The following is a 24,434-nucleotide window of genomic DNA, read 5'->3' as shown; positions in this document are numbered from 1 at the left end:
TCAGGCGGCTTTGGCCAGGCCGGGAGCTGTGTGTCATGGGCCTGGAGGTGGGGAGCAGGTAAGGAAGGGCTGCGGGGCCTTTTCTCAACGTCGGAGAGACCAGTGTCCATGTGCTGTGGCAGTCAGATATCTCCCTTAGCAGAAAAGATGGGTTCATTGGTTTTTGAAGCCGGTGTAAGTTGTATTGCGATGACATAGTGATAATCTGCCATGGTCTGTATTGGCTCCTGGAAAACCAGCTTTAGTTCATCAGTGGATCTCATATCCTTAATGCTTGGTGTTCATTCGTGCTTTCTGTTAAGTGTAGAGGGTTTAAGCCCTTAGGTCTCATTGAGAAGATAACTGCCGTGAGGGTGGTACCTGGGATGTAGGAAGCCAGGCAGGCTCCTTTTCCTCGCTTGGGTTTAGTCCTGGGTCTGCTAGGAGTTGGTGATGAGACCGACAGGAGTGGGACGTTTGGAGAGCAGGCAGGAGCTTTTCCCTTCCGGCCTGATGCTTCTTCCTTTCCTCCTTAGAGATCGCCCGGCATTTCCGCTTCGGGAACCAAGAGGACGCACACGAGTTTCTGCGGTACACCATTGACGCCATGCAGAAGGCCTGCTTGAGCGGCTGTGCCAAGTACGTGCTCCTCCCCCCACCCCAGGCTGCCTCTGTGGACCTTAGCCCCGTGGCCCTGAGCTGAAGCTCCAGCAAGGGGTCGCACTGCTTCCCAGGAAAGGGCTTCTCCTGCTGCAGGGCAGGTGGTGGCCATCTCTGTCCCAGCAACTCATGGAGGGAAATGCCTTTTTTTTTTAAAATGTTCATTTATTTATTTTTGGCTGCGTTGGGTCTTCGTTGCTGTGCGCAGGCTTTTCTCTAGTTGCGTCAAGCGGGGGCTACTCTTCGTTGTGGTGCGCGGGCTTCTCATTGTGGTGGCTTCTCTTTGTTGTGGAGCATGGGCTCTAGGTGCGCGGGCTTCAGTAGTTGTGGCACGTGGGCGCAGTAGTTGTGGCTCGCGGGCTTAGTTGCTCCGTGGCATGTGGGATCTTCCCGGACCAGGGCTCGAACCCGTGTCCCCTGCATTGGCAGGCGAATTCTTAACCACTGCGCCACCAGGGAAGTCCTGGGAAATGCTTTAATAGATCTCTTCGAGGATCTTACGCTGCTGACAGGGACTTTTCCCATCTTTTAAAAATCACCTCATTATTTTGGTACTGAGGATGGGGATGGTAGGAATTATAATGTCTTCATGGAAGAACTTGAAAGGCTGCAGGAAAACTTGAGGGTAAGGAGATTATGATTTTTGAGGTTTCACTCTGCCCAAATTTGAGAGCATAAACAAATGCACATGACGGATTTATGGTTGGTTGCTTAGTCTTCCCTTTTGTAAAACAGCTACTGTCAACAGTGTTTTTGTATCATTCTTGGGTTTTTGGGTTCAGAGAGAAGAAAGGAGGCAGGTAGTGCTGCCTAGGCTTGGAATAGAACTGAGTCCTGGACTCTGGAAATACAACTCAGGAGTCATATCTGGAACATCCTTTGGGAAAGTTAGTTGAGTTGTAGCCATGAGGATGGGAAACCTCTGTTTCAGCGGATGAAACTCTGATGTCATTAAACCTGACCCGTAGCCCGGTAAAGTGGTCTGTCTTTGGTGACCCCGCACTGGTTGGGAAGTGACTCTCCCCTCGGGAACACACGATGGCATTGCTTTTGCTTGTGTTAAAGGCCCTTTTTTCCCCTTAACGCCTGGGAATGTTTCTCGTGTTCTGCTTTATGTATTTGATGGTGCGGTGCCCTTTCGGGTGCCGGGTTGTTGGTGTTCTCATGTCTCAGCCGCCCCCTCCCCACGGCTGCACCGCACACACCCCCACCCCTGCTTCCTGTGCCCCTCACTCCATCTCCTTTGAGTCTCTCCTCCATGTGCCCCTCGAAGTTCAGTCTTTGTTTCTTTCCTGAGTTCAGTGAACTTTCCCTCCTTTTGGTCGTTTTATCTTAGTTTTAAGGCGTGTTCATGGTGTTCTTCCGTCTCCCCACATGCTTGTTTGGGGTCTTCAGTTCAGCCTGGAGTTTGTGTTGCTGTCTTCTCCTGCTTCATGTTGCTTCCGGGGGGCTGATTCTCGTCAGGTAGGGTGTCAAGTCTCCTTCACCATTTTCTACCGGAACCACCTTTGCTTCCGTATCACGAGGATTTGGTGATTCGCTCGGCTCTTGCTTCGGGCGCCCCCTTCTGGCCACACAGCGAAGCACACGCTGGAGTGGGCAGCTTTTCCTCTGGGGGCAGAAGGGGCTTGTGGCCTCAGTATTTTTATGTTCCTTGTTCAGGACCCTGGTTTTCCCCTTCGTTCTCCTGCCCTGAATCCCCTGCTCCCCAAGGAGCCTGCCTGCCTCCTCCCGCTGAGTTGCTGCCTTGGGGGCTGCCTCCCAGCCACATCCTGTTGCCAGGACGCTTGGGAGCCTCACCTTATAGGAGGTGCCGCACAGGCCTCAGGTCCCCTCGTCCCTTCTCCTTTCCCTCCCTTCCTCTGGGACGCTCGGTGGGAGCGTCTCGGATAACTTTTTGATCTGGCTTTATTTTCCTACTTCTGGGTGATTGAATGTCTGCGCTGTCCCTGCTTCCAGCTGAACTGAGGGTGTGTCCTGTGTGGTCCTCTGGGCTCCTGTCCTGACGGGCTTCTGGTGACCCGGGGGGCGACCTGGAGTTCAGCAGCTGCGTCACACCCAGAGGCTTTCAGTCTGCTCTGAGGTTATGTCCTTGCTAGTTTGGGGACCTAAAATGTCCCTTCTTTGATGAGTGGTGGTGACAGTATAGAAGGTAGCAGCTGATTTTTCTTTTCCTAACGTGCAGAATAAAAATCTGCTGACCCTTTGTTGGTCCCCCACGTGTTTTGGAGCTATACTCCTCAATGCGTCTGGGCAGCGCAGCCATGAATAGTCGTGTGGCCTGAACAGGAGGCTGAGACCAGGGCGCCTGGCTCGCTCTGCTGGTGGTGGGAGGTGGCCGCCTGCGGAGGGAGGTGCCGGGTTAGCAGCACGCACGCCGCCGCCCGCCCCCGCCCGGGAGGCAGAAGCACCTGCAGGAGGTGGTGGGCAGGAGACTGGGGCCTGGGTGGACACGGGGAAGCTCTTCCCGGCAGGGAATGGGCCTTGCCACGTAGTGCTTTTGTGGCCCAAAAGACCAAAAGGTGAGCTGCGTTTGTGTCCTGGAGGTCTCGGGGACTCAGGACAGTTGCAGAGGAGTGGATCAGATTCGGTGGGTTGCAAGCAAAACCAGGAGCAGAGGCTAGACGTAGGGTATTGTTTCCAGAATCTTCGTTACGTGAGTCGCTGTGGGTGCAGGCGCTGCGCTAGGTGCTCTCTGGAGCTCTGCTTCGCGGCTCTGGGGCTGGGGGTTTGAATGTAGGTCTTCCGGACCCTAAAGCCCACGCCCGTGCTCACTGCTGTCCTGCTGAGAGGGTTCAGAGGGGGAGTTTGTCCCTGCTCACCCTGCGCTCCCTTTCCCAGAGGTGCGTGTGTGCGGTGCCCACGAGGGACTGTGGGGCTGAGCTGGAGCGGGGAGGGGTGGGCCGGGGGTGGGGTGACGTACAGGTCCATCCGGCCTCTTGCTCCCCGTGCCGTGGGAGGTGAGGCGGCGGCTGTGGGGAGCAGGCCACGCGGGTCAGTGCGTGCGGAGGCCTCGGGGCGGAGCTGCCACTGACCAGGTGGGACCTTTCCCGTCCTCGCACTGAGCGGGTAACAGCACAGGGGCTGGCCTGCTTCTTGGCCCCTGTCCTCCCCCTGAAGGTCATAGCCTTTCTGCAGGTTGGATCGTCAGACGCAGGCTACGACTTTGGTCCATCAGATTTTTGGAGGCTATCTCCGATCACGAGGTAAGTGGAGAAACGTTCTCTGCCCCTTCTTGTTGGGGATTAGAGTATTAACCAGAAAGGCTTGGTATTGGCACCCAGGCTGGCCCGCCAGGCCCAGGAGGCCTGCAGCCTGGCTTGTGCTCCGCAGCCCCGCCTGCTGCTTTGCTGGGGGCCCCGTTCCTGGGAGGGTGTTTGGAGCAAAGCATCGGGAGCCTGTGGGTGCGGGTGGTGTTCCTTTTCCTCAGACTCCATAGTTGCTCAGATGTGGCCATTGCCCTTGGCGAGGGAGTGAGCACCCCTGGGGCAGCTGGCCAGGCTGGGAAGGCACCTCGGGGTGTGCCCTCGTCTCCTCCTGAGCACTTCCCATCCCAAGATTTCAGGGGGCTGGTGAGCTGGTGGTCTGCCTCCAGTTCTCAGACTTGGAAACGGGGTGGTGCCTTGGAGGCCCTGCACCCACCCCACTGCCCCCCTTGTTCTCTCGCAGTGAAGTGCTCCGTGTGCAAGAGCGTCTCAGACACCTACGATCCCTACTTGGATGTGGCACTGGAGATTCGGGTATAGACCCTGTCATGCTGTTTCGTTTGCATTAGGACAGGGAGGCCAGAGGGCAAAGACCCCAAAGAACAAAAACCTTTGAGGGCATGTGATCCAGGTAGATCAGGAAAGAAATACTTGGAGTCCTACATTTTCGTGTATTTCTTCCTAGCCATTTCCCTCTGCGAGTTCTATTTTTTTCAAAAAGAAGAGGGAAAATAATGCAGTTTTGTGCCCTGAGGCATGAATGGCGGCCACACTGAGTGCAGGGCTTGAGCAGGGAGGCCCGGTGTGCTGCGGGAGCTTTCACAGGCTGCGCATTTCATTTCGGAGCGGCCTTCCTTTCTCCCTGCTCGAGCTCTGCAGGAGGTGAGCTCACCTCAGCCTGAGGTCTGGACTGGACCCTCTGAGGCCTTGATAAACCCCCGGGGCTGTGATCCTCGTCAACAGAGGAGGGGTAACAGCCTGGCTCCCTGTTCCTTTGCCATGTTCTGACTCCCAGAAGGTGGCAGCTAGCAGGCCAGTTCTTATGCAAGTGAAATGTTATGATTTGCTGCGTCAGCCTGAAAAAGACCTTACATTTGGCATTTCTGGAGAGTCAGCCTATTTCTTCCGCTCTTTGTTCTATTCCCTGTTTTTGTCCTTCTCAGCAAGCTGCAAATATCGTGCGTGCCCTGGAACTTTTTGTGAAACCAGATGTCCTGAGTGGAGAGAATGCCTATATGTGTGCGAAGTAAGTTTCGTTTTGCTCGCGGCAAAAAGATCAAGCCGACCAGAAAGAAAATATGTCACCTAACCTGACACGGCTGCCGTCCCCTCCCTCCCTCTAGCCCTCAGAGGTGACCACTGTCCACATTTCTTTTTTTGGCCGCGCCTCACGGCTTGCAGGATCTTAGTACTCGACCAGGGATTGAACCCAGGCTGTGGCAGTGAAAGCGCCAAGTCCTAACCCTGGACCACCAGGGAACTCCCAGTCACTGTCCACATTCTTGAGTGGTGTAGATGTGTCTTAAAACTGAAAACCTTTAAACAACACAGATGGTGGGATAGCTGTGGTTGTCATAGCTGCTGTTTATTATGTGGCACTTACTCCGTGCTGGTCCCTGTTCTGAGGGCCTCGCGTGCACTCTCTCGTGAAGCAGGGACTGTTATTACCCCCATTTCACAGGAGGAGAAACCTGAGGCACAGAAGTGGAGTGACTGGACATGGCCGTCGGCTCCGGAGGCCGTCCTGCCTCCTCGAAAAGCCGTGTTCTGTGGCTTCCGTTTTTGACTTGAGTTGTCCTCGGCATTTTTCCGTTTCAGCAGTTGTGACTGACCTCGTCCGCTTTAGGGTTGTGCAGTCTCAGTGTGTGGCTGTGTTACTTTATATCCAAGTCATTTAAGAGCTGTAATCACTAATGAAAGTTTTCTCACTGTGCTTTTCAGGGGGATGATTCTGTGCCTGAACCCTGCTTTTTATCCCTCTCAGTTCACCTCCTTTGGCTCTAGAAGCTGTTCACTTTTGCCTCTGTCTTCTCCCCCTTCATTTCCTTGTCTTCTGGCTTTGCTTTCGGTGATTTCCTGCCTGCCTGTTTATCTCTTGGCCACATCTGCTCGAATTTGCTTTTCCTGTGTTATAGCCCAAAGTTACTTTTCCATGCATCTTCTTTAGTCTCCTCATTGGGAAAGTACTTTGTTTTTGCTTTAGAATCTCCACCTTTTCTCTAGTCCTGGTGGCCCTGCCGTAGCTTTCCTTTCCTTAAGTGGTGTTGATTGGTTTTTAGGGGTGCGGAGGGCACAGTCTCATTTAAGAAGACCCCTTATTTAAAGTGCAGTTCCTGATATTCTGCTACTGACCTAGTGTGAGGACAGCGGTCCTCAGAGCACGAGCTGATAGCTCTTCCTCTCCCCTTCCTCGCAGATGCAAGAAGAAGGTTCCGGCCAGCAAGCGGTTCACCATCCACAGGACGTCCAACGTCCTGACACTCTCACTCAAGCGCTTTGCCAACTTCAGCGGGGGGAAGATCACCAAGGTGAGCACTCACAGCGCCCAGGCTGCTTGGTCAGCGCTTTCTGAAAGATTCCAGGCTCTACTCCAGACTGAGTGGATTCAGATCCCTGGAAGACAGGGCCCAGGAGTCCGCATTTTTGCAAAATCCCTAAATGATCATTATGCAGTCAAGTTCAAGAACATTTTTTTTCCCAGCATCTTCCTGTGCTTGGGGTGTTCCTGCTGTAGAAGGTCTGGGTGGCCCAAGAAATCAGTGTGATGAACACTGTGCTCCATGTCCTGTTTGTCTCTAAAGCACGTGCAGCTGCATGCCGTGCCTTTTTGTGGAGTGTAATAATTTACTTTTTTGCACAGTGGTGTTTTAATAGAAGATGCCTTGCCTCATAAGGGCCTGGAGATGTGTTCTCGGTTGGTAGAGCCTAGCTGTGTGGTTTGGGGCGAGGCACTTGTCTGAGCTTGCAGTCTTCTCACTGGCAGTGGTAGTGGTTAGGTCAGCATTTCCCAAACTGGTGTTCTGCAGAACGGTAGTATGGTACCCTGAAAAAAAGTGTTCCGTGTTCTGTGTTCAGCCGAGTTTGGGAAACGCCAAGCCCAAGTTAAAATAGTTCTTTTTAATTGCAGACCTTCTCAGAGCCTTTATTAAGCTGTGTCGTATTTTGAATCTCCAAGAGGGATTTACTAAACTCAGTTACCGAGGGAGTCACTCATTCCTCCGTTCTAACACTTGGGCTTACACTGCACCGTGCCGTGCGAGGCACTGGGAAATCAGTGGGAGATAATCGGTGCTGAATGAGGTCGTGTCGCTTCTGCCCTGAGGATCTCACGTTCCGCCATAAAATCTCCTGGAATTAGTTTTCCATTAGGACACAGTTTGAGAAACTGGTCTGTTTGATTTTGGCCCCACGTCTAGCAAGATTGGACTGGGGCTCCTGAGCCTATTGGGTGTGTTGGCCTTTGAGATTTTGAGATTGTCAATAGACAGGAAAAGATATGTCGGTTAATATCATGACATTCTGTTGATCCAGACAAACAGGTACCAGCTGTATGAAGCCCAGGAACAGGCAGAAGTAACCACTTGCCGTAGGACTTGGAACAGTGGGTGCTTGAGATGGGGGCACTTACTGGACAGAAGGGGGTTTTCTGGGTCCGTGTCTGTCTCTTGAATGGAGTGTAGGTTACCATCAGTGTACACTGGTCAGAACTCACCAAACTGTACTCCTGTTTTCACTCTGTGTAAACCGTACTTCTTTTTTTGGCCGCACTGTGCGGCATGGGGGATCTTAGTTCCCAGACCAGGGTTTGAACCCATGCCCCCTGCAGTGGAAGTGTGGAGTGTTATCCACTGGACTGCCAGGGAAGTCACTGTACTTCATTTTTTTAAAAGTCTATATGTGCACAGGCAGAAATGCAAGTATGTTATATCTGTATCATTCAAAGATCATGTTTGGTAATATTTTCTTATGAAAGATTGTTGATTTCTAAAATAACTTATGGCATGACCTGCATCCTGAGCTACTCCATTAAAATTTTAACCTGCTGTTTCAATTAGCCGTGTGGAGTCAGCACCTGTTTTCCTGAAGCCCTGACTCCCAGCGCTGTCCCCCTGTACTCCCCTTGCAGTGTTCCTGCATGGTGGCAGGGAGGAGAATGAACAACTCTTCTCCTTTCACATGTGGGACCCAGGTAGTGAGAGAACTAATTGGGATGCACGGCTAAGACAGGAGACCATAAACCACTTGTCAAGACCATAAAGTAAGAGTTTCTCATAGAAATTTCATAGAGTTTCCATAGAAAGGCTGCACTTTTCTGCCTCTTTTTTAATCACTGACTAAGGGAGGCCCCCGCCTCAGCCTTGCTGTGTGCCCATTGCCCCACATTGTTAAAGACCAGCTGATGGAGAGGGCAAGGTGACCCTTACTCCCAATGGTGAATTGTAATTGCCTTTTCCTTGGCTTTTCAAACAGGATGTGGGATATCCGGAATTCCTGAACATCCGTCCGTATATGTCCCAGAGTAATGGTGAGCCTGTCATGTACGGACTGTATGCTGTCCTGGTCCACTCGGGCTATAGCTGCCATGCCGGGCACTATTACTGCTACGTGAAGGTCAGTGGCTCCTGTGTTGGTGTCAGGCTGTCTTAGGTGGTGGTACGCGTGCTACCTCCGGGGGGCAGGTTTGCGGTGCCTGTTTGCACAAGTCCAGATGTGACCTCTGCAGAATGTTTATTCTGTGGAAAGTGGCCGTGTTTTGTGGTTGTGTCCAGGTCCTGTTGTTGTTTCTTCGTGGAGTGCAAAGACGTGTTTTAAACCTGTCTCACCAGGATCTGTCCCACTCTTGGCCTTGCGATGAGACACTGGAGGGGGGCTGCTGCCAGTGCCCTGTCCTTAGACCCCCTGGAGAAGTCTCAGAAGGCCAGATATTGGTGGGAGAGGCTGTGCTGAGCAGACCTGTCAAAATAGCCTTCCACAAGGAAGGCTCGCATCTTTTGGGGTGCCAGGAAGGAAGGGGGACTCCAGCACACTCAGGGGCACATTCAAAGTTAGAGGGATACTTGACATTTTATGAAATCATTGCTAGTTAGTTCGTCAGCACTGGGATACATGTGGCAGCTAAAAGGTTTTTTCCTTCCCTTGTTAAAAGTAAGGATCGCAGAAGTGTTGATCGTTGTGTTTTGTTTCGTCCACACCCTGCGCTGCTCAGGCAAGCAATGGACAGTGGTACCAGATGAACGACTCCTTTGTCCACTCCAGCAACATCAAGGTGGTTCTGAACCAGCAGGCCTACGTCCTCTTCTACCTGCGGTAACCGGCTCCCCACCCCCACCCCCCAGAGCGCTCGCCTTCACTCTGCTCTCGCCCCGACCGGCCTCCCTGGCCTTTCCCTGCATGAAAGTGACTGGAATTCTGCAGGAGGGAAGCTCTTGGAGCAGCTCTCCTGCCAGTCAGGTGTCGTGGAGAGCGGCCACTGGGAAGGGCACTTAGATCACGCCCACTTGGCTGTTGAGTCAAAGCCAGAGCCTGTGGGAAGGTCAGAGCAGGAGTCCATCTGCCCCACAGTGAGGTGGCTTTGAATGTAAATTGGAAGGTTGTCTATTACATCATTGCCCCACATTAGATGCGTTCCATCTGGCTATCGGCTGGCGTACAGACCTGCCTCTGGGGAAAGTGATCCCGGTGGGCAGTGAGGTAGGTTGTCAGGGGGTAGAGGCTAAGTAGTCAGAGGGTGTAGGCCTTTGGAAGGTGCCTCTTCTTGGGACTGATTGTCACCGACCTGGAGGATGAGGATGTGGAGCAGGGAGGTGTTTTACTGCTCCAGGATGGCTTTCTGATAGACTGAGACTCTAATAATCTCGGAAGAACTGAGTAATTTGCTCTTTGCTTACATTGAGCAGAATCTGAGGCTGCGTAGTAAGTTCTCATGGTTTAAGGGCGAAGTCAGCTTCAGAGAAGCACGTTGGGACAGTCATGGTTCCCTCTGGCTGTTTTTCTGCCTTTGCCTGTCTTTTTTTATTTATCTGTGCAGCATGGCTTGTGGGATCTCAGTTCCCAGACCAGGGATTGAACCCGGGCCACTGCAGTGAAAGCCTGGAATCCTAACCACTAGGCCACCAGGGAACTCCCTGCCTGCCCTTTTCTTTTAGGAATGGAATTGTAACCTTGACTTCTGTATTCTGATTCCTTCTCACACTCAGTTTCGGTAAAGCCTCTGCGGCTTTAGTAAGACACTCCCTGACTTTGTTCTCTTCCTTTGACAGGATTCCAGGCTCTAAGAAGAGTCCTGAGGGCTCCATCTGCAGGACAGCCTCCTCCCTTCCCAGCCACCCCAGGGTGGTTCCAGACCACAGCAGGAAGAATATCAGCAATGGGACCACATCCTCATCAGTGACTGGAAAGGTACTTGTTTAAGAGGATCGATGTAATCATTGCCGTTCTTCGTGCCTGTGCCTCTCAGGGGATCGTGGAGCCCCCAGACCTCTTCGTGCTGGGGAGCTCGGCCCGATGGAAGGAGAGTGCAGACAGCAGTCCTGCTGTATTCCACGTTCTTTCTGAAGTGGGTCACGGAGCCAACAATGGTGAGAAGGAAGAGGGGGACAGTGATGAGAAAACCTGACTCAGCAAATCAAGACTTAGAGCTCCCAGTGTGTCCCCACCTTAGAGCAGCTGCCACGCGGAAGTGCAGTGACAGGTTTCCCAAGCAAACCTCTGGCCTTAAGCATCTGGGAAAAAAATATTTTATCCGCACATTTTAATACTAAAAATGTGAGTAGTTTGTACCAGTGTTAATTTTCTGATTTTGATAATTATACTGTGGTTATGCTAAGAGAACGTCCTTTGTTTTTAGGAATACTGGTGGGTGTGTATGGAGGTAAAAGGACGTCGTGTCTAAAATTTAACTCAGGGCTTCCCTGGTGGCGCAGTGGTTAAGAGTCTGCCTGCCGATGCAGGGGACACGGGTTCGTGCCCCAGTCCGGGAAGATCCCACATGCCGCGGAACGGCTGGGCCCGTGAGCCATGGCTGCTGAGCCTGTGCGCCCGGAGCCTGTGCTCCGCAACGGGAGAGGCCACAACAGTGAGAGGTCCAGTTACCGCAAAAAAAAAAAAAAAAAAGTAAAATTTAACTCATATAGTTAGGAAAATATATATGTACATACATACACATGTATATATGCAGAAGGAGAGAGAGCAGGAAAGCTAATGTGGTAAAGTGTTAACAATTAAGGAATACCCTTGAAGTTATTTTCGTATGTATTTGAAATTTTGTACTAAAAAAAGTTAAGAACTCAGTTTTATTAATAAGATAATAGCAGTTTCCTTATAACGTAATTCGTAATTCAAAAATAGAACGGCCCTCTCTGTTGACTACTTCTGTGATCCTTTCCCTTCAGTATGAAGATCAAATCCAAACACAGGCTGCCGGGGCCTTCACATGTCTACAGGGGTTTTAGTCATTTATGCAAATCTGTTTCCTTTCCAACATTCAAGAAAATAGAAGCTGAAATAGAAGCATTAGAGTTGACGTAGCAATGACATGCCATGACCTGGTTGCGAAGGTGGTGGTCACTGTGGCCAGAGCAGGAAAGCCAGAAGCCTTGGGTGCTGCTCAGAGGAACAGCGACGGGCATGGGGGTGCCTGAGGGCGAGCATGGCCCCCCCCACGCCTGCCCCCCACCCCACCCCCTGGTCAGGCCACCGCAAGGCCTCTTCACTGACCCTGTGTGTTTTCATCATGAAAATAACTTCCCAAATACACTGCAGTTAAACAAAATTATTTTACTCTAAGTAACATTGTGTAAGTTCCATGTACTTAAGTGCTCAATAAGTGAACAGGTTTGGCAGCACAGCGGGAAGATTATTCATTTTAGGAAGAATGCTAATAAAGAAATAATGGCCTAAGTGACGTAAAACCAGTCTGTTGCCTGTGCAGAGGGTACGGATGTTTAAGCGATTCAAAATAGTATCAAATTAGCAAGTGTTTTGGGAAAAAATTGTTGCCGGCAAGAGTGCAGTAAGTGCAGTGTGGCAGTATGCATCCTAATTTATGAAAATATTAACAGCCTAGTAATGCCATTTCTAAAAAATTAGCGTGGAGTACTAAGTACAGAAGAAGATTCAGTCTTTTTTTTTTTTTTTTTTTGGCGGTACGCGGGCCTCTTACCGCTGTGGCCTCTCCCGTTGCGGAGCACAGGCTCCGGACGCGCAGGCTCAGCAGCCATGGCTCATGGGCCCAGCCGCTCCGCGACATGTGGGAACTTCCCGGACCGGGGCACAAACCCATGTCCCCTGCATCGGCAGGCGGACTCTCAACCACTGCGCCACCAGGGAAGCCCCCAGATTCAGTCTTTTGACCATTCCTTCAGCACATAGTCTCTAAGACCCTTACCTGGTTGGGGGTGGAGGTGGCATGTCCTGGTAAACAGCACCAACGCAGGCCTCGGGGAGCATTTCGGTGAGTGAGTGGCGTAGACCCAGTTGTGACGGTGCTATGGAGAAGGATGGGGCACTTAGCACCTTAGTGGTCATGTCAAGGAGACCTGGAGCCAGTCTGGTTTATAAACTCTTCATGCAATGAGATGGTCGCTAGTCAAACATTAAAGACCTTTGTTGATGGGCCAGAGTACAAAGGTGATAACGGCATATGGTGAAACTGAGATGCTCCTGTGCACCTGTGTCAGAAGAAAAGCCCAAAGGGAGAAGACACCAGCCTATTAATGGAGGGTTATGTTTAGGTGATGGAACTTGGTAAATTTTTTCCCTTTTTATTTTTTTGTATTTCTCAAATCTTGATGAACATGTACTGCTTTCGTAGTAAAGGTAATTATAAAGAGGCACACCCGTACGTGCACAACTCAGAAGATACTGCAGAGAAGTAACAGTATCTGTCTCGTGTGTCCGTGTAAATAATTTGTCTAGAGTTGCCCCTCAGAGCCCCTGCCTGCTGCCTCCCTGTGGGGCCCCCGCCAGCCGGCTGTGCTCCCTCCGGCTTTGACCGCCTCCTCTGCTTTGCTCCCCTTTAGAGACCAGACCCTGTGACAATGAAGAAGCCTCAGACCCCTGAAGAGCTCGGGGTGCCCGTTGCCAGGAATGGCTCTGTGTCGGGCCTGAAGTCTCAGAACGGATACGCTCCTCCCAAGCCACCCCTGGGGTCCCCTTCCCCCAAGCCCTGCAAAACGCCTCCCCACGTGCCGACTGTTCTGGATGAGCCTGGAAAGAAAGTCAAGAAACCAGCCCCCCTGCAGCACTTCTCCCCACCGCTCAAAACCTCCCCGGGGCCCCCCGGCGCCGGCGAGCTGGGCGGCAGCAGGTGTGAGGGCCGCAGGCCCGGCTCCTGGGACGGCAGGGCCACCCTCTCTACCTCACCTCGGCCCCCGGCGGCCAGGACCGCCAACGGGCTCGGGCCCAAGGTGGGTGATGAGGGCCCAGCTGCCGAGAGGAGGGCCTCCAGCCCTGAGCACCCTGCTGGTGGTGGCCCCGCCAGGCCCCCCCCGGCACCCCAGAGTGGAGCCGCCCCTCCTGGCGATTCTCAGGGAACCCACTCTGCCGGCCCCGCCAAGGTGCTGCCGGCCCGAGAGGACGCGGAGCTGGTGAAGGCCAAGTGCCCCGACCTGAGCAGCGCCTCCCCCGAGCCCGCTAACACCATGTCTCCTCCGCCGGCCAAAAAGCTGGCCCTTTCTGCCAGGAAGGTGGGTGTGTGGGAGGGTGTCGGTCGGGGTTGGGGAGCGGGTTCGATTGTAGTTTGGGGGGTGGGGCGGCAGCACAGGGGCATTTGGCCGCCCGAGGAGCTGAGACGTTGGGCGTCCCTAGGTGGCAGAGGGCTGTCCAGGCGCAGGCAGGTTGTGGCATCTCTGTCATTGGATGAGGCCAGTGGCCGATAGAGGGTCAGGGCCACACAGCTGTCCTCTGTCTCCATCTGTGGACAGATGTCGTAAGGGAGCCTCTGGGAACGGGCCCCGGCAGGGAGCTCTGAGCACGGGGACGCGCGGGACACGGGCTGGCTGGCACCTCTGTGTGCACCTCGAAGCTCCGTGATGTAATTGTCGTACTGAGATTTTTGTTTAAACTTCCTTCGTTTTTTCCTTTTTGTTTCTAACCAAAAACACTTCTGATTCTTCTTCTACCATTCTCCCACCCCTCACGCCCCCTTTTTTGTTCTTCTGTCCTCTCATCCTTCTTTCTGGGCTCTTTTATTTTTTATTTTATTTTTATTTTATTTTTACTTTTTCTCTTCACTCACGGCAACCTTTTTTAGAGCACCAAGTTTTTATTTATGTCAATAACTGCAGGCCAGCACCCTGCGGAGGGCAACCGGCAATGACCTCCGTCCACCTCCCCTCTCTCCATCCTCCGACCTCACCTCCCCCCGGAAACCCACTCACCCCGTCGTCGCCTCCACGTGGCCTGTCAGTACAATCCGGTAAGCAGGACGGCTGCTCCTCCCCCGTGGGGACAGCACACAGGTCTGCCCGGTGTCTCCTCTGTCCTCCTGCTGAAGGGGCTTCAGTGGGGCAGAGGCGGCTTGGTCTCTCAGGCCCTGGCTTTTTTACTCTGTCTTCATCTTCCGTCGTCTGCCACGTGCTCGTGGTGATGCGTGTGTTGTGAGCTGATCTGCCTATGGCCCCCCAGCCCCGTGACAGGACCCTGAAGTGGAAGGGGGGGGGCGTTTGAACAGACCATGCGTGAGCTCAGGGTCCTGTGCACTGGTTGTGTCTCCCAGCGGTGCTCCCTGGCTTATCTCGGGTGGGGTGGGGTCTGTCACCCTGGCCCTGAGGGCCTCCCGAGGGGACTCAGGCGCCCCCCGTGCGCTGCGGAGGCTGCTGCGGGAGGCGAGGTTCTTTGGGAGCTTTTCAGGCTCCTGCGGAGATGCCCCCCTGGAGGTTTGGGCTGTCGCCTCCTGGCCCGCTCCGTACAGGGGTGCTCGTGTTCCTTTGTGAGTCCAAGGCCAAAGGCCCAGAATTACTGATAAACGGCTTGTTTGAAGGCTGAGGGGCTATCAAGGCCTTTGGCAGCTGGGGAGGGAGGAAGGAGCGAAGGAAGATGGGGCGCGAGGACGTGGGGTGGTTTGGGCGGGCTTGGCGTTGCTGCGGCGCCAACGTGCCCTCCCTGCCCTCCTCGTTCGGGGCCCCGCTGTTCCCTTTGTCCAGCCCCCCTCCCGCTCTCAGTCCTGGCACGAGGGTTTTGCACATGCTAGGTCCTTAAACATCCAAGACATTTATTGGGTATTTTTTCTTTGTTTCTTTGACATATAACTTTTTTTTTTTTAATTCCAGAAAACGCAGAGTAGCGTGATGTAGTAGTGCAGTTTGTATGTTGCCATCAGAGTTTGTTGTCTAGTTTAGATGATGTTGAGACAGTCCTGTTTCATTAGCAACCCTTGGAGATGGGTTTATTGTCACACATTCACAGATGAGAAAATTGTGGCCCAGAGTGGAAAGTTGACTTTTCCAAGGTCGCATAGCTGGCAGGAGGAGATCCAAGAGTCTCACTTGATTTGCTCTAGATCCTGCCCTTTACTTGTCTTGCTGTATCATCTGACTGGAAAGTCTGTTTCCCTGATTTTCCTGAACCCCAAGTTTCAGAGGAAAATCCTTGAAGGGTAATAGTGGAAGATGCGTAGGCTCACAGCCGCCTTTCTTATAAGACTCACCGCCTGTGCTCAGACACCTGATACTTGCGGAGGCTGGACATTTATTGCTTAGTGGAGGTTTCCTCGCAACACATTTGCACTGAGAATCTGAAACATTAGGGTTTGCAAAAGTACTTCGAACTGCCTGGTGACAAGAAACTAAGAGATGTGTAACGATTTTTATTAACTTTGATCTTAAGAGTTGAATTTGTTAGCATGTATTTTCTAACGTTTGCTGAAATGTACATATATCTGAGGTTTACAGGCGAAAGTCTTTTAAAATCCTGACCTGCGAGGGAAGGGGCCGAGGGAGGGCAGGCAGGGAGAGCTCAGCCTGTCCTCACTACCTGACTGTCCCTACAGGGCTGTGTCACCTGCTCCGAGACCATCCAGCCATCTGAAGCCCCCCCTTGGCCCCCACTCCCCGTCACTGTCCAGCAGCCCCCCGCCTCTCGGGACATCAGACCCACAGAGCCACTCGCCCGCCTCTGCGCCCCTGCCTCAGGTCAACGGGGGCTTCCGGGCCCCCTCACACCAGCTGCCAGAGGCCAGCGAGCCCCCCCAGGGTCTCTGTAAGAAGAGGAAGAAGACCCGCGTGGGAGAGACCCAGGGCCAGGGCTCAGAGGCCTGCACGGCTGTGGCGGCCCCTCCAGGGCCTCCTAGGAAGAGGAGGAAGAGGAAGAGGAAGCACACGGGGGACACGGACGCCTCCCCTCTGCAGGCGGGGCGCATGCCGGGGCCACCCTGGAGCCCCGCGCATAGGAAGGAGGGTCGGGCGGAGCCGCCGGTGGGCAGACCGGAGGAAGAGGGCGGACAGCAGCCGGGGAACGGCTGGCCCGTGGGATGCGTGAGCGACGGCCACCGCTTGAGCCGCAAGAAGAGGAGGAGGCAGGGAGCTGAGGACCTTGGTGGAGAAGACGGCCTCCGCCGGGACCACCCACCTCGGCGTGGGTGAGAGCCGGGAGCCCTGCGCCTCCACTCACACACAGCCCACTCCCAGTGGGTGCTGTCTGGAAATACAGGCGCTGCCCGGCCCTCTGGTACCTGACTGTATCGTCAGGTGTCCCAGGCGGGTGGCGAGTGGAAACAGCGTTCCGGACCTGGCCAGCCCCGTAGGTGCTGGGAGGTCCCGTGACCCGGGCCGGGCCGCGCTGGGGTCCTGTCGTCCACCTTGTGGGACTTGCCTCGGATTAAAAACGCATTTGTGTGCTTTTCTGGACTGTGGCCGTGGGCAGGTCCTGGTCAGGTTCGGGTGGAGTCTCCTGGGGCTCTTCTGGAGGGCTGAGGCACGTGCACCAAAGTTCACGGGGTATCTGGGCCTCAGTTTGCTAGGAGCTGACTGTCAACTCTGACTTCCTAGGAGCTGCTCTTCCTCAGATGTCGTCCAGCCAGAGGCTATTGCAGCATCACCAAGGAAAAAGAGAAAGAAAAAAAGGAAGCAGGAGTCACAGCAGGAAGTAGAAGAGAATGAGCCTGAGGGCCCGAGGGGCTCTGAAGTCCCTGGGAGCAGGCCAGGGACAGCTGTGAATGGCCAGGCTCCCGGAGGCCCCACAGGTGTGCACTGGGCCGGGAGGGGACGCCAGGGGAGCAGGGGGTGGGAGCCAGCCTGCCCTGTGCTTCTAGAGGCAGGTGCGGTACCTTGGGAGGGGCCCGCTGGAAGACCTCTTACCTCCGCCCTCGTGCCAGCTGTCTGCCCACTCGGGCCTCCTGACCTGGCAGATCGTTCAGCCCAAACTACCCCGCAGGAAAAGATGGGGTACATGTAAACTTCACACGTTCTGTGAGCGCAGTGTTTCTTCTGGTTCAGGGCTGTTCCCATCTAAACCTTCCCACTGGAATTACTCCTGGGCCGCCCAGCCTGGCGTTTTTCTTTGCCACTTGAACTTGCAGCATTGGGTTCAGAAGCTCACCTCCCTCTGCCTCTCTTTGTAGCCGGCCTTCCTGAAGATCGTGTGGCCTTTTGCAGTGGGGTTCTGTGTGCTGTGGCCGTGCCTGGGCTGAGGCCTCCACCAAGCGCCTCGTCCACGTTGTGTTTTCTTTTTCCTTAGTGGGCCAGCCCGTTTCACCAGGCTCTCCTGGTGGAATGTGTCTGTTAAATGAGGGGAGAGAAGGTCCTCAGCGCCTCAGGAAGGGGCCCCCAGGTGAAGGATCGTCTGGGGTCTGCTGTTTGTGCTTTGGGGGCACACTGGTTCCCGGGGATGGGTTTGTAGTTTATCAAACTCCGGAGAAACGAATTCATGAATAAACACGGAATTCCATTAATTACACGGCAAAAGCACTAACTGCTAGGCAGTGAGGAATGGCCACTTCAGGCAGCCTGTGTGTCATTGGAGAAAAGACTGCAGAGACCGGCTGTCGTCAGACGGGGTCACTTTGTGAGCACGTCAGCCAAGCGGGAGGTGCTGCCGGGCCCCAGGGCTCTCCGCCCAGTGCAGAGCAGGAAGTGCGCGGCGGGCACGCCCAGCACCCCGTGTGTTTGTTCATGATCCCAGAATTGGGGCAGGCATTTGTGACCCTAAAGAGGCCAGAGCCCGGGTTGCGGGTGGCTCCGCGTGACCACCGGGCCCGAGCTGTGCTGAGGAGCGGCTGGAGAGGGGGTGGGGGACAGGCCGGGGGCAGACAGTGGACGCTGTCCTGCTCAGAGCACTGAGCCTGAAGGGCACCAGGTCATTGCCAAATTGGCGGACCAGAGAGATGAGGTCAGGCTTGTGTTTAGGGAGGTGAGTCTATTCTGACAGTTGTGGGTGGTTAAGGGGACTGGGCAGAGGCCAGGAGCAGCTAAGACGTCGTTTCTAGAGCCCTGATAAGGGGTGGTCAGTGCTGTCTGTGCAGATGTCCTTGCTGGCCAGGCTCTCTGCGGGCAGGGCGGTGGGAGCTGCCCTGCGAAGCTGCGGTGGTGGTGGTGGTGGTGGCGGCGGCACCTTGTCCCTCCAGTTCGTGCTGCTCCGGTTTCTGCCCCTTCCCTGCAGGCGAGGAGCCTCCATGGGGAGCTCCCGTCCCTTCCTCCGTCAGACCGAGGGCTCACTGCTGCCTGTAGGTTTTTTGTTTTGTTTTCAGTGTTCAGGTTTTCATCTTTTGCAGAGTTGATTTGGACCAATAACCTCTTCTCTTGAGAAAGAATAATCGTTAACTCCCTTGTCACAGGCAGGCAGGCAGGCAGGCAGGAAGAGCTTGCTTTTACACATTCTCTAAAGAATTTGTCATTCGTAAGTTCTGCAATTCTGTTGTAAATAAAAGGTGTACGAGTGTTTCCTCGGTGGTTTATTTTTAATATATGTAAATGTTATTCTGATTGCAGGGCTGGGACAGGCTCCTCTTGTATCCTGGGACAGAGAGAGAGAATCCGATGTGGTCCAGGAATTGCTCAAATATTCATCTGATAAAGCTTATGGGAGAAGAGGTACTGGTTTTGAGACTTGACTTCTGTCTTCTGCAGTTGGCTTCTGAGGAGCTAGAGAGGCCTGAAAAAGACCTCCTGTGTTGAGCCTTGTGCATAGGAATTGCTTGGCTCTGAAGATGGGAAGAGGAATGTACATGTCTGTTGTACCCCCTCTGACCCCATTGCCATTGTATGCAGATCAAGAGCCCTGCAGGCGGGTTTTGTCTGCGGTGGGGATCCAGAGCAGCTTCCTGCTGGGCTCTGGGAGCCGGGGAGAGGGCAGAGCATGGGCGTTTGGGCAGGGCAGGGCAGGCCAGCCAGGGAGAGCATTAGAATTCCAGAGTCGGGGCAGGCAACAGACCGAAAAACTCATCCAGCACTCATGCTGTAAGTTTTTATTTAGAACATTATTTTTCTAATTCGGACTCGGAGAAAGAACGCAAGATCTTTGTTTCTCAAATGAGGGCATGGGCTTAAAAAGAACTAAATATTCGGGGTTAACAGTGTTTGCTTTTAAGTGACGGGATCACTGACTGGCCTACACACCGGAGACCACTCTGTTCCTCCCCTTTTCCTTCTCTGTGTATCCATTTCACCAAAAGGTGGCACTCAAAACTTTTTGAATAATTAGGAGTAGACCAGCCTATTTTGTAAACTTCACCCTTGAAGTAAATCCACAGGGCAGCCAGGTACCCACACAGGTCGCAATGCCAGTGTCTGTCTTGCAGTTTTGACGTGGGACGGCGAGGTGTCAGCTGTCAGTCAGGACGCCATTCAGGACAGCAGGCTGGCCCGCATGGCCACAGTCATTGACGACTGGGACGAAGAGTTCGACCGAGGGAAGGTGTGATGCGTGGTGGCACCTGGCGGGGGCAGAGCGCCGCGGAGTAGCTCAGCTCGGGGGCTGCTGGGGAGGACTTGGATTTTCAGGGCTGTTTGAAGGGGCAGCAGCACTACAGAGTGGCCGAAGGCGAGACTGGAGCCGCGCTGCCCGGGTTCAGGAAGCCTGTGTCCTCCAGTCACTCCTGCTCCTCCGTCAGTGAAGTGGGGGTCGTGGGGACACCTTCCGTGGGTCACTGGAGTGTCAATCTGTTAGTTCAGGTCGCACGTTGAGACTCGTGCTAGCACGTAGTAAGCACTTGGAAAGGAGCCCCCGGGACCCGGGGGAGCCCTTTTTGGGAATTATGACACTGTGATTCTTGACATAGGAAAAGAAATTGAAAAAATTCAAGAGAGAGAAGAAAAGAAACTTCAATGCCTTCCAGAAACTTCAGAGTAGACGGAACTTTTGGTCTGTGACTCATCCAGCTAAGGCTTCCAGTCTCAGCTATCGCCGCTGAATTTGGAGCTGTCAAGATGGGTCAGTTTGTGCGTGTGTGTGTGTGCAGTCGTGCATGGGCTGTGGTGTGTACGGTGTGGAGTGTGGTGTGCACACACCGGTCACTTGCAGATTGAGGACCAGGCTGTTTCCAGGCTCCATCTCGTGTCAGTGGCGTTGCCTGTGTTGGACGCGCTCTCCCGGGGTGGTGGTGGGACTCCTAGGGTCTCGTTTCTCTCCCTCAAGAATGATGTTCTTTGCCTCACAGCCTCCAGAGACGCGGTCCCTTCCCGGGGACCGTCTATCTGGACTGAAGAGCCACTTGCCGAGGACTTGCTGGCTCTGTTGGCTCCAGGCCTGCCATGGGGGACGGCCCGCAGAGGCCCCGGGCTTCTGTGGATCAGGACCTCTGGTGACACAACACGCACTGTGACAGACACGGGGACTCTTAGAGCAGGGGGCAGCACAGCAACTGGGACCTGAGATGGGACTGAGCGCCCTGTGATGCTGTCCTGGGGCCGCGGGGGACGGCAGGGAGGACGGCGGCTGCGCCTTCCCAGTGTGACCTCGAGCTCCAGAGATGATGGCGTGCAGCCAGTTGCTCTTCTCGACGGGCCCTCCGTCCCCCACTCCTGGCGGCTGGCACTGCTAGCTCATCCTGCGCCTCCCGCTTCCTCAGGTGGGGGCTCTGTATGCCTTACCTGTTCAGCCTCAAGAGAGTCGGCGGCGCCCCGGGCCGGCCCCACGCCGCTGCCTCTCCCTTTTATGGAATTGCGGGGCGGGCAGCCCTGCCAGTGCATCTCTCTCTTGCAAGAAACTCTAGACCCTCTCTGGAGAGCAGGTGGCTGTAGTGGGGCAGGTTGGGGGCCGAAAAGATGTGCCGACACATCTGCTTCTCAGGCTGCTACTTGTTCCGAGGTGGCTTTGCTGGACCCTGCCTTGCAGCTGCAGTAACCCGGGGGTCCTTACTGAGGTGGTGGTCTTGGGGTAGATTCTCTGTTTATTTTATTACTTGATATAAAACATTTATTTTTGACCAGGCCTGTGGCTTCCATCAGCAATATGTTTCCTCTCCCTAATATGCAAATACTGGCTTTGTTTGCTCAATTTTGTGAGTGCTTTTTGAATTTAGATGATTGTATTACTCGAGAAGATCACGGTCACTCTTTTATCTTGTTCAAGCTGTGCTGCGAACTTATAGTTTAATAAATACGGAAAAGCCTCAGTGAGGTGATACTGTCCAGAAAAAGGACGCATGTCCCAGCGGTAGAAGGTATGGAAGTAAATCTGAAGATTATCCCTCAGCGCATGTCCATGCTTCCTCTCCTCTTGGTACCGCTTCGGGTGGGAGTGGACCAGTGCCTGGTCCTGTCCTTCGAGTGGTCTCCTCAGCCTGAGGCCCGATGCACTTGTCTGGCCCCCACTTTCTTCCTCACGGAGCCTTGCCCTTTGCTCTGCTGCTTGTTCTGGGGCCTGGGGGATCCTGGTGGTATCGAAAAAGCGTTACATTTTTTATTCGGGGAGCTATGTTAATTTTTTCATGTGGGTCGATCTTTATGTTTTTTTCTTCCTGTTTTTGTATTTCTCTTTAAAAAGTTGGGGAGAATAATACCAGTGGCCTGCGCTGGGGCTGCTCTGGTCCCAGCAAATGGGAACCAGGCTCTGCCTGGACTGGCCCGGGAGCCTTTTTGTCTTCTACAGAGGACTGATTCCTGCATGTCAACCACACCTTGCTCAAAGCTGAGGGGCCCACCCCAGCGCCCTGTGGCTCTGTCACTTGTCATCTCAGGAGGGAAGGCAGGTGCCTCCGTGGCGGGGTTTTTTTGTCTCTTGAGATGTTGACATCCATTCCTGCGTGAACTATCTCCCCGACCATATTTTTAACATGTTCTGTAGCTGAAAAAAGAAAAATTCAGTTGTTTGCTAGCACAGAATTGATCTCTTTTCTCTCTCTCCCTCTTCTCCAAACAAGTCTCTTCCTTCCTCCACTATATAACTACAAAGGCTTTTCCTGAGGAGAACGTACCCGTTTTCTCCTGGGCAGGGATGAGCACTGGCCTGACCCTGCAGCATTTAAGTATCACTGTTAAGTAGACAAGTCCTCCCATCCCACGGAGAATCATCGGCCAAACTGGGAGGGAAAGGATAGGCCCAGAAGACGAGTCCAGATCCTAGGTGTCCGTGTATAAAGCTTCTATAGTGGCAGTCTTAGACTTTGTTGACTTAGAACATGGGTCTCATTTAACTCACCCCTCCCAGCGGTCCTGGGTCCTGTCACTCCCTGACCCTCGGCTGGGGGCCTGCGCACACGGGGCTGGGGGCCTGCTCACACCTTGGCCCCATGTGCGCGTCGAGTCCACGGCACATGACCTGCACCTCCGTTCCAGGGGCTGAGGGGCCCCAGATGTTGTCAAGATCTCGGTGCAATAAAACAGGGAGTTTTTGTGAGTCCTGCCTGTGTCTTTGTTTTTTTCCCCTTTGACTTATAAAAGGTTCACCCCGACCCCAGTCTGCTGTCCTAGTTTGCGTGTGAGGTTGGCCTCAGGCACTTTCTGGTCACTGTCCGTGAGAGGGAGTCAGGTGCCTTTAGCAGTCTGTGCAGCAAAGCTTAGAACAGGTCTTTGTTAAGAATAAAGGGGGAATAAAGAGGTTTATTTGAATGTCTTAATACATTGTTTGAATTTAAGAAGGGAGAAATCCTTTGAAGTGACTCCTTGAGCTTTGAGGGTGATTTTCAATGAGCACCAGATTGAAACTTGGAAACGGTATCATTGCACTGAGGTTTGTTTGAAAATTTTTTGAACCAAATGGTTGGACTTCTGCAGGGAAAGACGAGGGAGAAATCAGGTTTTGCTAAACTGAGTTTTCCTCACAGTTGGCAGGGACAACCCAGGCCTCCGGTTTGGGGACCCCTTCCTGAGCCTGGCTTGTGCACAGCGGTGGGTAGGGCACGGTGATGTGGTCAGTGCCTGTTCAGTCTCCCCTGACCCGAGTGGGCACGCCCAGCTGCTGCTCCGGCCACATACCGGAGGCCGTGGTGAGGAAAACTCATCTCCTGTGTGGACTGGAATTCATTGTTGGTAGAGTGTAATTTGGACTCACGTGGACATTGCAGCTCTTGTCAGGCTTGACGGGAACAGGAGGGGCAGGGTCTGGCTGATACCGCACGTCCTGGAAGTGGGGTAAGGCCAGGAGGGGGCACAGGTGTCTGCAGAGCGCTCCATGATCCCGCAGGTGGCAGGAGCAGTGTCTGTGAGTGGGTGACAGGAACTAGTGTCGTCCCAGGCAAAGGCAGGTTTCCGTCGAGTGGGTTCTGGTGCCCGAGCTCCGCGGCTCCTTACTCCTTCCTTCCCTTCAGTGACACCCCACAGTGCCCCACCCAAACATGCTCCTCAGACACGGGGACTCTCTATTCCAGTCACTGTGGGGGGTGGGGGGGTGGTTGGCCGGACAGCTCAAAACGAGGACAGCAAAGTAAGAACAGGTGAGGTGAAACATCTGCTGGACCCAAACCAGAGGGGGTGCTCGGCAGGTGGGAGAGGGTTTGGGGTGACTGATGTAGTTCATGGGCCTGTCTCACCAGCGGAACTTGTGTCCAGAGGTTCTGCATCACCGGCTGGGAGGCAGCTGGAGTTGATCCACTACATATCTGGGCACAGGGGTCATACAAGCAAGACCATAGCTTTTGCGTGTTGTTACTGGTTCCCATCAGTAGCAACATGGTTCTGGCTGCGTAGAAGTTGAATGAGGCCAAGTTTCCCACTGGCAGCCCATGGTCTCAAGCACAGAGCTGCCGGCTCCAGTGGGAACCAGGAGGAGGGCGTGCCAGCTCTGCCTGGTGTGGCCTCGGGGAGGAGGGGAGGCTGTGAATGGGGGGTTGACAGGTGAGTAGGCTCCAGCTGGTGGGGCTTGCTTGAACGACCCTGTCAGGTGACAAGGCAAAAGCACAGGATGCTTCTCCACGGATAATTTCGGTAGGAACCTTTCACGCCAGCCTTTCTTTGTGTGTCTTTCGGATTACAGTGAGTGCCTGCGGTATCGTCAGCAAGGGTCTGCAAGGTCTGATTCGCTGTTTACACACCCAAGGCTGATGGCAGTGTGCGTGCAGGCCAGGGGCGGGGGTGGAGAAGACAGGTGAAGATGACCAGTCCAACAGGCTGGCCAAGAAGTGCTCATGTCTGCAACTATGACATGGTAGTAACAGAAGAGGTGGGGCCACTTTGGTATTCAGAGGTGGAATCAAGAGCAAAGGTAACATAAGGTGGA

At 53.9% G+C, this 24,434-nt stretch overlaps 1 protein-coding gene across 3 annotated transcripts in view; it reads left to right on the top strand.

Moving 5' to 3' along the window:
• USP36 (ubiquitin specific peptidase 36) overlaps positions 1-22,616 on the top strand; it is a 34,817-nt gene extending 12,201 nt beyond the window's left edge. For 2 of the 3 annotated variants that reach the window (XM_027080885.1, XM_027080888.1), the window contains 16 exons: positions 516-618; positions 3,778-3,845; positions 4,309-4,379; positions 5,009-5,091; positions 6,262-6,373; positions 8,316-8,456; positions 9,052-9,152; positions 10,106-10,244; positions 12,866-13,531; positions 14,132-14,262; positions 15,835-16,422; positions 16,832-17,025; positions 18,770-18,871; positions 19,579-19,694; positions 20,059-20,210; positions 20,437-22,616. In XM_027080885.1, coding sequence (XP_026936686.1) covers positions 516-618; positions 3,778-3,845; positions 4,309-4,379; positions 5,009-5,091; positions 6,262-6,373; positions 8,316-8,456; positions 9,052-9,152; positions 10,106-10,244; positions 12,866-13,531; positions 14,132-14,262; positions 15,835-16,422; positions 16,832-17,025; positions 18,770-18,871; positions 19,579-19,694; positions 20,059-20,190 — 2,747 coding nt within the window. In that variant the 3' untranslated portion in view covers positions 20,191-20,210; positions 20,437-22,616. Of the gene's footprint in view, positions 1-515; positions 619-3,777; positions 3,846-4,308; positions 4,380-5,008; positions 5,092-6,261; positions 6,374-8,315; positions 8,457-9,051; positions 9,153-10,105; positions 10,245-12,865; positions 13,532-14,131; positions 14,263-15,834; positions 16,423-16,831; positions 17,026-18,769; positions 18,872-19,578; positions 19,695-20,058 lie in introns of all 3 variants that reach the window. The other variant, XM_027080887.1, reaches the window with a different exon arrangement.
• Positions 22,617-24,434: the final 1,818 nt, after the last annotated feature.

Source organism: Aethalodelphis obliquidens, unplaced genomic scaffold, assembly GCF_003676395.1.
Source record: "Aethalodelphis obliquidens isolate GAN/ISIS:26980383/991018 unplaced genomic scaffold, ASM367639v1 scaffold44, whole genome shotgun sequence".
Lineage (NCBI taxonomy): Eukaryota > Metazoa > Chordata > Mammalia > Artiodactyla > Delphinidae > Aethalodelphis > Aethalodelphis obliquidens.
The sequence above is the reverse complement of the archived record's forward strand: the minus strand, read 5'-3'. Positions and strand labels throughout refer to the sequence as shown.